This window comes from Anolis carolinensis, chromosome 4, assembly GCF_035594765.1.
Source record: "Anolis carolinensis isolate JA03-04 chromosome 4, rAnoCar3.1.pri, whole genome shotgun sequence".
NCBI lineage: Eukaryota > Metazoa > Chordata > Lepidosauria > Squamata > Dactyloidae > Anolis > Anolis carolinensis.
In genome coordinates, this window is record NC_085844.1 from 175,950,815 (window position 1) to 175,963,371 (window position 12,557).

A 12,557-nucleotide genomic window follows, 5' to 3' on the forward strand; every position below is an offset into this window, starting at 1 on the left:
TCGGTCAGCAGTCCTGCCGGCACAAGGGTTTAACCCATTGCGCCACCGGGGGCTTCTCTGCTAACCAAATATATTATTGTAGTGGCATGTATTTGTCCTTGGCAGTTCAGAGACATGGCTCATCAGTTTAACAGCTGAGTTACCTGTGTGCCGTTGCATGAATGCTTATGAATATCACTTATTCAAAGGGTTGATTTCTAACAAGGTTGCGCTCTTCTTGTCTAGTCATTGTCAAAAGGTGGTCTCCACATGTTCATGGAGAGTCACATTGGCCAAACGAATATGTTATCGGGGTTGTTGTATGTTTTTCGGGTTGTATGGCCATGTTCCAGAAGCATTATTTCCTGACGTTTCACCCACATCTATGGCAGGCATCCTCAGAGGTTGTGAGGTATGGAGAAACTAAGCAAGGAAGGTTTATATATCTGTGGAAAGTCCAGGGTGAGATAAGAACTCTTGTCAGTTGGAGGGCAGTGTGAATCTTGTAGTTAATCACCTAAATTAGCATTGAATAGCTTCATCTCCTGGCTTCTTCCTGCCTGGGGCATCCCTTGTTCAGAGTCGTTAGCTGCCCCTGGTTGATTCATGTCCGGAACTCCTGTTTTCAGAGTTTTGCTTCTTATTTACTGTTCTGATTTTTGAGTTTTTTAAATACTGGTAGCCAGATTTTGTTCATTTTCATGGTTTCATACTTCTGGAACATGGCCATACAGCCTGAAAAACATACAACAACCCTGTGATCCTTTTGTGTGTGTCAGGAGCCACTTGAGTCACTTCTGGAGTGAGAGAATTGGCCGTCTGCAAGGACGTTGTCCAGGGGTTGCCCAGAAGTTTTGATGTTTTTACCATCCTTGTGGGAAGCTTCTCTCATGTCCCCGCATGGAGCTGGAGCTGATAGAGGTAGCTCATCTGCACTCTCCCCGGGGTGGGATTCGAACTTGGCAGCCTTCAGGCCAGCAACCCAACCTTCAAGTCACAAGGCTTTAGTCCACTACGCCATCGGGGGCTCCTCATCCTAGTCATTAAAGCCTTCGACAATACATTGGATATGTTATCATTTTTCCTTTTCAGTAAGGTTATGATTGCCATTTATTTCCAAAGGGATGCGTGCCTAGAGATTGGATGCAGTGTTTTTCCAATAAAAGCACACTGATAGCTATGAAAAAAGTACAGTAGAGTCTCACTTATCCAACGTTCTGGATTATCTCAATCGACTCAATCGACAGACCCAGTTTTTTGAACTGAACACGCCTACCTGTATTTTATAATGTGTTTTATGAATACTGATGTAAGTTAATAATAATTTTTTAACTGATTTATATTGCACTGTATAATTTTTATATATGTGTTTTATTGTAAGCCGCCCTGAGTCCCCTAAATAAATAATAAATTATCCAACGCATTTTTGTAGTCAATGTTTTCAATACATTGTGATATTTTGGTGCTAAATTCGTAAATACAGTAATTACTACATAGCATTACTGTGTATTGAACTACTTTTTCTGTCAAATTTGTTGTGTAACATGATGTTTTGGTGCTTAATTTGTAAAATCATAACCTAATGTGATGTTTAATCGGCTTCTCCTTAATCTCTCCTTATTAACCAACATATTCGCTTATCCAACGTTCTGCCGGCCCGTTTATGTTGGATATTTATTTATTTATTTATTTACAGCATTTATATTCCGCCCTTCTCACCCCGAAGGGGACTCAGGGCGGATCACATTACACATACAGTAGAGTCTCACTTATCCAACGTAAACGGGCCGGCAGAATGCTGGATAAGCGAATATGTTGGATAATAAGGAGAGATTAAGGAAAAGCCTATTCAACATCAAATTAGGTTATGATTTCACAAATTAAGCACCAAAACATCATGTTATACAACAAATTTGACAGAAAAGGTAGTTCAATACGCACTCTGCACTTGCCCTATAAGCCTTATATATCACCTGTCACATCAGCACTTTTAATCTTGTACCCATTACTCTGGCCCGGCCCAGTTCTATTGTGTTTTAGCATATTGTTATTGCTTGTGGTTTATACTGTTTTAATTCTTTTAATTTGCCTTTGTTTGTATTGTTATATTGTGTGTTGAGGCCTTGGCCTTTGTAAGCCGCATCGAGTCCTTCGGGAGATGCTAGCGGGGTACAAATAAAGTTTAATAATAATAATAATAATAAAAAATGCTGTGTAGTAATTACTGTATTTATGAATTTAGCACCAAAATATCACGATATATTGAAAACATTGACTACAAAAATGCGTTGGATAATCCAGAACGTTGGATAAGTGAGACTCTACTGTATAGGCAAACATTCAATGCCTTTTAATATAGAACAAAGACAAGACAAACCTAGGCTCCGAGCGGGCCTCGAACTCATGACCTCCTGGTCAGAGTGATTCATTGCAGTGATTCATTGCAGCTGCTCTCCAGCCTGCGCCACAGCCCGAGCTGGATAAGTGAGACTCTACTGTATTTCCAAAGGGATACGTGCCTAGAGATTGGATGCAGTGATTTTCCAATAAGAAGTAGAGCTGACCCCCTGTATCCACGGATGCAATGGCCATTTGAAGGCAATCTAAAGGCTGATGTGGCCCGGGATGAGAATGAGTTGGACACAGATCTGCTTCGGACTCCCCGGTGTGTGGGTTTGTTCGTGGCCTCCTCCGAGGCGAGTGAGTGGGCGCGTGTGTCGGTGGCCACTCGCTTTCTTTGCCCAGGCGCTGCCCGTCGCCCTCCCCTGCCCTCCTTCCCTCTCTCCGAGGGGCGGGCCCGTCCCCTTCTCTCTCTCGCCGCCTCGCCTCCAACCCGAGAGGAAGCGAAGAGAGCGAGCGGAGGGAACCCCGGCAGGTAGGAGGGGAGCGGGAGTGGGCACCGGGACTGCAGGCAGGTAGAGCCAGCCTCAGAGTTGAGGGCACTCGGCATCACTTGGACTCAGTCCTCTTTCGCCTCCTCTGCTCAAGACCAAGCGACCGCTCTCAGGGTTCTAGAGCATTGAGCCACTGAAGTTCAAGTGGTCCCGACTGCATTCACTCCACAGTACAGGTCGGGCATGGGCAAACTTGGGTCTTCCAGGTGTTTTGGACGCTTAAGCGGCTGAGGGGCAAAAGGAAGGGGCCTGAGGCTGTTAGGAATGGCGGGAGTTGAAGTCCAAAACACCTGGAAGACCCAAGTTTGCCCATGCCTCGTCTAGATCCGCCAAACGACGCAGTGATTTCTGCTTGGTTGCATTCCTCCAGCGCTTTCTCTTTCGAAACGCAGCATTAGATCGCTCCCTGGATAGAGTCATTCTTCGGCTTGGCAAAGTCTTTTGCCGGGAATCAATGAAGAGCCATTTCCTCCATTGGACATCGGGCATCACTAAAGTCTGGCCACTGGTTTTCTTTAAGGCAACCTTTTGTTGCATTTGAGCTAGGGAAATCTTTGCAAGGCTTTGCTCCAAGACATTGGTCTAGAGATCAGCACCCTCCCCACTTTCCACAGCTTCCAAACATCTAGCAGGAAAAAAAAATATATGTTGCAAAATAACCTCCCAGCTTTCTTAGCAGGGCATTTATTGTTCTCCCTAAAATTGCATTTGATGGAGACTTTATTGGACACAAATGCTTGGACAAAACAATATGCAGCGTCATTGTTGTCTCCTTATTGTTTAGGATTTTTAAATGCTGGAGGAGGGAAATATTATATACTTCTCTCAGTGGCAAAGTGAGTTAAAGCACTGAGCTGGAGACTGAAAGGTCCCAGGTTCAAAGCCCGGGAGCAGCGTGAGCGGCCACTGTTAGCTTCAGCTCCTGCCAACCTAGCAGTTCGAAAACATGCCAATGTGGGTAGATCAATAGGTACCGCTCCGGCGGGAAGGTAACGGCGCTCCATGCAATCATGCCAGCCACATGACCTAGGAGGTGTCTATGGACAACGCCGGCTCTTCGGCTTAGAAATGGAGATGAGCACCAACCCCCAGAGTCAGACATGACTGGACTTAACATCAGGGGAAACCTCTACCTTTACCTATATACTGTAGAGTCTCGCTTATCCAACATAAACGGGCCGGCAGAACGTTGGATAGGCGAATATGTTGGATAATAAGGAGGGATTAAGGAAAAGCTTCAAATTAGGTTATGATTTTACAAATTAAGCACCAAAACATCATGTTATACAACAAATGTGACAGAAAAAGTAGTTCAATACACAGTAATGCTATATAGTAATTACTCTATTTACGAATTTAGCACCAAAATATCACGATGTATTGAAAACATTGACTACAAAAATGCGTTGGATAATCCAGAACATTGGATAAGCGAGTGTTGGATAAGTGAGACTCTACTGTATGTGTACAGTGTTCCCTCACAACTTCGCGGTTCACTTTTCGTGGATTCGCTATTTTGTGGTTTTTCAATAAACTCTAAAAGAATATTATAAATCATAAAAAATTACAATTTACAGCCTAAGGAAGGGAGGAAGGAGAAGCCGAAGGGAGAGAAAATGAGCCCAAGCACCAACGGAAAGAGAAGGAGGCGATTTATCAACACACGATTAGTTGATAAAGGCTTGAAATAGTGTATAACTACTAAAATAATGTATAAATATTAAAATAAATATAGCATCCCTACTTTGCAGATTTTCACTTATTGCGGGTGGTTCTGGAACGTAACCCCTGCGATAAGTGAGGGAACACTGTATACATATGTGTGTATGTATGTGTAATAAATAATAATAATAATAATATTTTATATAAAACAACAACAACATCAGAAAACAAGAATGATCCATGATCTGGGAATTACTTTATTTATATTCAACCCTATCTGCCCAGAGCGACTCAGGGCGTATTACAAACATTAAAGACAAAGATAAAAATTCAATACCCAAATCCAAGAATAATATACCCATAATAACAAAAATTGCCAACCCAATATATAGAAACATATTATTACCTAACAACTAAAATTAAATAAAAAACGCAACCTGTTGTATCAGACATAAAACAAAACATTAAACATCGAACAGAAGTGTCAGTTTCCCAGTTCCTTGGGGGGCAAATAGATTGATCATTGCTCAAGGTGTCTATCGAGCTGATGGGGCAAACGGCACAGATACGGGATGGTAGCTATTAATCAGAAGTATAATGGTAGTATTACCATCTACTCCTGTATGTATATATGTGCGTATGTATGTGTGTGTATATGTATATACACACACACACATATATCGGTATGTGTGTGCATATATATGTCTATGTGCATTCAGTGCCCAACTGGAATGTGTATCCAGGATGGGCATAGAGTGAGTGCCATTTTATCGGGTATTTTCTGTAATGTTTCGTAACCTTTTTCTCTTGGAATTGAAAAGCTTGATTTTATTTTAATTTTGACCCCTCCCCACCAAGGTTCTCTGTCTGTTGAGAGCATTTTCTTGTTCCTGCAAAGGTCTTAGGTTTAGCTCATCTCTCTCTGTTTTAGGAGAAAGAGAGACCCATCCCAGAAACTGGGATTTGAAATGGTCCCTCTTTCAATTATACTAGTTAGTGTGTGCTTTGTATGAAAAGTAGTTTTGCAACACCGAATGACAAAATTATACTGAAATGTTTAAAACAGAGTATTTTCCAAATATAACCATTTATTTAATGTTCAGAAACACACAATTGGTTAACATAAATTACTCTTGTGAATTAGCCAGTTATTGGTGAGTTCTGGATCAGCTAGAAGATAGGCTTTGATTGTTTCCAGTTATAGACAGAAAATTGCTGTCGATACAACAAATCTGACTATGAAGTACTTCCAAAGCAATGCAGTTTTCTCAAAATAAGTTGAATTCATTTGCCTCTCTGTGGGGCTAGAGCTTAGAAAAGGCCCCTTTTTGGGCCACTGGCAATGCTGGAAGGTTTATTCAAAAAGTGTGCTGTTGAAGGCTTTCATGGCCGGAATCACTGGGTTGCTGTGAGTTTTCCGGGCGGCATGGCCATGTTCCTGAAGCATTCTCTCCTGATGTTTCATCCACATCAATGGCAGGCAAGCTCATTTATTGTGAGGTTTGTTGGAAACTAGGAAAGGGGGGTTTATATATCTGGGGAAGGCCCAGGGTGGAAAAAAGAAGTCTTGTCTGCTTGAGGCAAGTTTGAATGTTGCAATTGATCACCTTGATTAACATTAAATATCCTTGCAGCTTCAAAGCTTGGCTGCTTCCTGCCTGGGGGAATTCTTTGTTCTTTCTCTCACTCTGGACATTTCACAAATATATAAACCCCACTTGTCTGGTTTCCAACAAACCTCACAACCTTGGAGGATGCCTTCCATAGATATAGGTGAAATGTCAGGAGGAAATGCTTCTGGAACATGGCCATACATGTGAAAACTCACAGCAACCCAGTTTATTCAAAGAGTTATAGTCCAAAAATGTATTTTTTTTTACAATCTCTGAGGAAGTTCATAGGAGTGTGAGAAAGAATATTCTTAATCTTTTAAATCTAAAATTGAAAGCAATCAACTTTGAGACTAGAAATCTTTTGCTTGTTGGTAGCCAAGAGTGCCTCTTACCTGTTATAAAGAAGCTAATATGTTTCCAAACCTGCATTAAATCACTGTTGTTGAGTGACTAACTTTTCATCAGTTGGCAGGCTTCATCTCTCTTCCTTTTGCCATTTTTCCACCGCTGGATGTAGGAGATTTTGGAGGCTCCCTCCTGCAGAAGGATGTCAATATGCACTATGAGGTGGCAGAGCATCCCAAGTCCAACAGCAGCGTGGCTTTCTTTGACGTCTTTGACAAATGCCAAGCCATGCCTGGGAAAGACATGCCTCCAGTGACTTGCTCTAACAACGCCGGCCAATCATTCTTGAATTCCCAGATGTCCTTTAAAATAACTGTTAGCAATGGTGGTGACAGCACTGATGCTCAGCGGAGTCCGCCTGAGCTGCCGGTACCGCTGCTAAATCTCTTTCCAAAAAGATCTAGCTTATTTGAGAGATTTCCTATTCTTCAGCGGGCGCAGGAGACACGGTGCCCTAAAGTTAGCGGAGAATGTCTCCAGCAGAAGGGTGAGTAACAGAATACACAGATGGTAAAATATATTACTTCTGAAATCCACCCCTTGTTTCTTAAGATGCTATTTGTATTCTTAGTCATTTATTTAATTGTTAGCTCAGTATCTTTTTATCCTTCCTCTCACCACAAGGTAATTTAAACCAGATCTTCCCATTTAATTTCCTGCTCGGTTGTTGATATTTACAAGAAATCACAAAACCAAGTGTTGCAATGTATCGGCACACAATTCTGTGAAAGGCACCATGTCAATGAAAGGCAATCCCTGCTCATTCTTTCAGAGACAGAGAAATTGTCATACTTTTATATAGACTTAATATCTATTTATTTGATGTTTTAAAATTAAATTAACTATAGAATTTGTGTAAAAAATCAATGTCATTTGAGAATGTACTAACAGAAGGAGTTTGCTGTGCTTGGACTGAGACATTCCAGTTTCAAAATTACTATTTGTCATTTTCTCTGTACCAATTTAGTATAGCACTCTGTTGCAAATTGATGGGCATCTTCATTGTAGCTTATTCTTGTTGTAATCTAATCTTATTCTTGTAATCCTTTTGAAAATTTGGAAGTGAGTTTAAATGAGGGATTAATAGGATCTGAATAGAGATCTTCTGAAAGGAGATCTGGTAACATGTATAGACAATATGAGTTGGCTGTATCATGATAGTCCAGTGTGTATGCTATCCTCAAAAACTAAAATGAAAATAAAATCTGCATTTACTAAGGCAGAACGATACATATTGTATCTTCTACACACCAAAGAAAATGCTGAAGTGGTAAGTGGGTGATTCCCATTATGTGGTGAAAATGCTGAACTTGACGTGCACATTTTTTTGTGTGTGGATGTGCCTAGCATTTTAATATTAACTTCACATTATCATTAACCATCTAAAGGCCTGTCAGGGTAGGTAGCCATAAAAACGTAATCACTGGATCCACACAGAATACATTGGAAAACCCCCCGATAAAGTCTTTAAAAAGCATAAGCTTTCTCTCCATTAATATTTTCCCCAAACCTCTGGATCAGACCAAAGTCTTTTTAAGTTTGACTGCCTGTTTCCCTCGGTGGCCAATGGGAAAGGCAACATCAGGACATGAGCAATAGTCCTCTCATGTTATTGTTCCCTAGCAGCTATTGTTGCATCTGTTCCTTAAGATCTGATCCTGGAGAAGGTATACAGTTATAACAACTGATCGCCATTGATATCTTACTTTTGCCGAGTCTTCAAATTCCCCTTTCAAACATCCCAAATTAGTGGGCATCTTGAGGAAATCAATGTCACACTTTCATTATGCATATCAGGAGGTAGTACATTGTTTTGGCTATCCTAAGTCCTCCAATGGTCTCTTTTTAGTTTGATAACCCGTGTTCTAGCATTATGGTAAATAATGAAAACTTATTTTTCTGCAGCATGCATCATTCTACAAACTTTCATTATATCTCACTATTTTTTTTCCTAATCTAAAAATCCTCAGATGTTTTAATCTTTCTATTAGGGTAGCTGCTGAAACCAATGATCATGTTAGCTGTTTTTTTCTGCACTCGGATGCTTGTTGAAATAATAAAAAGGCCCAGGCCTGTTTTCTGCAAGGGAAATTGAATGCCACCAACTGGATTTCAGGTTGATCTGCTGGAACTTGTGGTGGCACAGTAAACCTGTTCATCGAGAGATGACATTTTACTTCCAAGAAGTCATAGGCCCCTTCCACGTACCTTAATAAAATCCCACATTATTTGCTTTTTGAACTGGAATATATGGCAGTGTGGACCCAGATAATCCAGTTCAAAGCAGATAATGTGGATCATCTGCCTTGATATTCTGGATTATATGGCAGTGTAGAAGGGCCCATAGATGTTCTTGAAGTGATCCAATGAGATATAATGGAGATTGCTGTACATTTTCATAGGAAAATCCATAGAGATCCAGCCCATAGAGAAGAGGCGAGGAGAACAATTTGAAAGTAAGGCCTTGATGCAGAAGCAAATCTGGGTTTATTCAGGCTGTTGGTTTTCTGTTTCAAAGTAGTAACAAAAGAAGTAGGTTGCCTATCTTTTGTTAAACTTTTGGTTATTATGCAAACGTCTGTTGAGATTCTAATCCATATATTTCAGAAAGTTCTCTTAATAATATGTTATTGTATCTCTGTATTTTCTTTCTTCTAAAAACATGTCGGTTTTAATGCATCAATTTTCAAGTATCAGATTTCCGCTTGAAACATTTTCTCCTGCTTTAGCACATATCTCTTAAAGCAGCAGTTGGCATCTGGGTGGCAGACTATATTGATGTGCTCCTACTATACTGGAAGGAATGTCACTGATCTTCTGTCTTAATTTTTATTATTACAGTAGAGTCTCACTTATCCAACATAAACGGGCCGGCAGAATGTTGGATAAGCGAATATGTTGGATAATAAGGAGGCATTAAGGAAAAGCCTATTAAACATCAAATTAGGTTATGATTTTACAAATTAAGCACAAAAACATCATGTTATACAACAAATTTGACAGAAAAAGTAGTTCAATACGCAGTAATGCTATGTAGTAATTACTGTATTTAGGAATTTAGCACCAAAATATCACGATGTATTGAAAACATTGACTATAAAAATGTGTTGGATAATCCAGAACGTTGGATAAGCGAGTGTTGGATAAGTGAGACTCTACTGTATTAAAGGGGACTTTGGGGTTTGGAATGGATTTGGGGAGGAAGAGGCAACACCTGGGGGACTGAGTGGCATAGAGATAATTGTGGTCTGGGCTACAATATACATATAGGGGGGTTTGTTGCTTTTTGCGGGTAAAAAGGGTGGTTGGGAACAATATGCAGCCTATGGGTCTCCATCCTTGGGCGACAAGAAGAATAGTGATCTATGAAGCTATTTGAAGTGGTCTCTGTTTAATTTCCATTTGTTTTTTTTTTGTTTTGTTTTTTGGGATTTACAGAATCATCTGCCCACTGTTATATAATATACTTAGGAAGAAAGGGGATTCAAGCAGGATTTGCTGCATTTGTGTGCCTTCAAGTGATTTCTGACTTTGGGAGACTATAAAGGAGTTTCCATGCAAGACTTGTTCAGAGGGGACTCACCTTTTCCTTCCTCTGAGGCTGAGAGAATGTGACTTGCCCAGTGTCACCCAGTGGGATTACTTGGGCAAATGGGGATTCAGAGCTTCGTCTTTAGAATCGAAGTCCAAAGGCCATACTGCGCCATACTGACTTATCCAGAATCAAGTACTGTATTCCTTCTTTAAAACTGGAGTACTTACTTAAGGAGTACTTAGGTCCCTTCCACGCAGTTGTATAAAACCCACATTATCTGCTTTGAACTGGAATATATGGCAGTGTGGACTCAGATAACCCAGTTCAAAGCAGATATTGTGGGATTTTCTGCCTTGATATTTTGGGTTATATGGCTGTGTGGGAGGGCCCTTACTTACATAATCCAGTTTTAAGTATTTCCCTTATTTGTTATATCCAAACATTTAGTGTTTGAATTACAAGGTCCTTTTCAAGAAGGAATTGTTAGTTACTTGGATGGGAAACCAATAAATTGTATATAACTAAGCAGTTGATATTGTGGTGGGATTAAGGGTGTTACAATATGAACTTAGTTAATAGCTTTGACCCGTCACACAATTATATGTGATTTGTGTTCACTTGTGGCAATTTATTCTCCACCTTTTCAAAGGTCTGCATGCGGAGTACTTAATAATGAGAACCTGTAACTTCTGTCTCTTTTTAAATTGCCTTCATTTGTACTTTTAACTGGAGAACAGTGATGCAGACAGTGAGATGTTAAGGAAGGGGGATTTAAACTGAAAAAACAAATGGTCTTCCATTGTCAATAGGACTGGTATTTAAAAGACATCCCACTTCTTTGCAACACAGTCCCATTTGCCTTTAATGCTGAGATTTCTCAGTATGGTTCAAAGAAAAGACAGGGGAGGGTGAGAGCTTTTGCAAACAAATAGTTACCCAGGGACAGGGATTGTATTGTTCCCCACTTAATATGGATTGCCAGCTTTTTCCAGTTGTAGAGACGCAAACTATGTTCTTAGTTATGATTTATTTCTGGTCTAAATTACTGTCACCAAATAAATATCTGTGGAATAGGCTTGTGTGTGTGTACACTTGTTCATTCATAGCCCTTCGTCTCAGTAAAGCAACAAAATGGCTAATAAACTCAACATGCGTTTAAATTGTTGATTCTGTAATTGGAATAAATACTTTTAAAATAAGTAAAAATATATGTAAAACAAAAAAACAATTACTGTATTAGAGATATAAAAGCAGAAGACAGCGCTCAAAGACAAGCAACACTATTCATATGGATTAGCCTGATATTTGCGTGGTTCTTTGATTCTTTTCTTTTTCAATTTATCTTGGCATAGATCAGGACTGTAACACGGAGGTTTTAAAACTCTTTGCTGTTATCATGATTTTGATTGGAAAAATATTAACTCTGTTCCTTCTGTTTCCAATCTGAGAAAGGTCTCTGGGCATCTTTTCTCTCATTGCAAGTGTCAGGTGTTTCCAGTTTGAACTTTGGCATCCCTCCCAAATTGAATTTATCTAAAGCAGCTAGAAATGTCATTGCTGAAGATAACTTTGAGCCAGGGGCTTCCTGAGTCTCACACTTTGAAGTGGAACCATGCACATACTTCTTGCCTTGAAATCAATGTGTTTAGTGTGATACAGGCAACGCAGACATAAAACAGAGTTTCACTCATATATGACAATAAAAAGTTAAATGTACATATTTACTTAAGCATATCATTGTGTAAATTCATGCCCCTTTTACTCTGCTAGGTTATCAAAGCTGAACATCCACATTATCTGCTTTAAACTGGATTATCTGAGGCCCCTTCTACACTGCCATATAATCCAGGTTATCAAAGTAGATAATCCATATTATCTGCTTTAAACTAAATTATTGGAGGCCCCTTCCACACAGCTGAATAAAATCTTACGTTATCTGCTTTGAACTGGAATATATGGCAGTGTGGACCCGGATAACCCAGTTCAAAGTAAGCAGCCCCGAGTCCCGAAGGGGAGATGGGACGGGATATAAATAAAGTAGACTTGACTCAAAGCAGATATTGTGGGATCTTCTGCCTGGATATTCTGGGTTATATGACTGTGTAGAAGGGCCTTTAGTCTACACTGCCATATAATCCAGTTCAAAGCAGATAATCTGGATTTTATACAGCAGGGTAGATAGGGCCTCAGTTTCAACTTACTTAAAAACTGGAATATCTGGTGCAAAAGGCTCTGGGTCTGTGGGAAGCAGGCTAGAATTATTGGGGGCAAATGCTGGAAGTCCCTCTTTAGCTGGGGTATCTGTAATTATTTGGCTGTCAGAATTATATGTTAGCAATAATAGGAGAGGAATATTTTGTAACTTGCTATTTTGTAGGAGATAGTATAGATGAGATTATATTATTGACATTTTTGATAATGGTATTCATTTAATGGCTAACATTATTCTTAGGTTCCGAAATGTCTAAA

At 39.9% G+C, this 12,557-nt stretch overlaps 1 protein-coding gene across 2 annotated transcripts in view; it reads left to right on the forward strand.

Annotated features, from left to right (window-relative positions):
• Window positions 1–2,646: 2,646 nt before the first annotated feature.
• The window catches only part of glis1 (GLIS family zinc finger 1), a 267,434-nt gene continuing 257,523 nt past the window's right edge, over window positions 2,647–12,557 (forward strand). The window contains exons 1-2 of one of the 2 annotated variants that reach the window (XM_062979605.1): window positions 2,647–2,854; window positions 6,666–7,040. In XM_062979605.1, the coding sequence (XP_062835675.1) occupies window positions 6,704–7,040 (337 nt within the window). In that variant the 5' untranslated portion in view covers window positions 2,647–2,854; window positions 6,666–6,703. Of the gene's footprint in view, window positions 2,855–6,665; window positions 7,041–12,557 lie in introns of those variants that run through there. The other variant, XM_062979606.1, reaches the window with a different exon arrangement.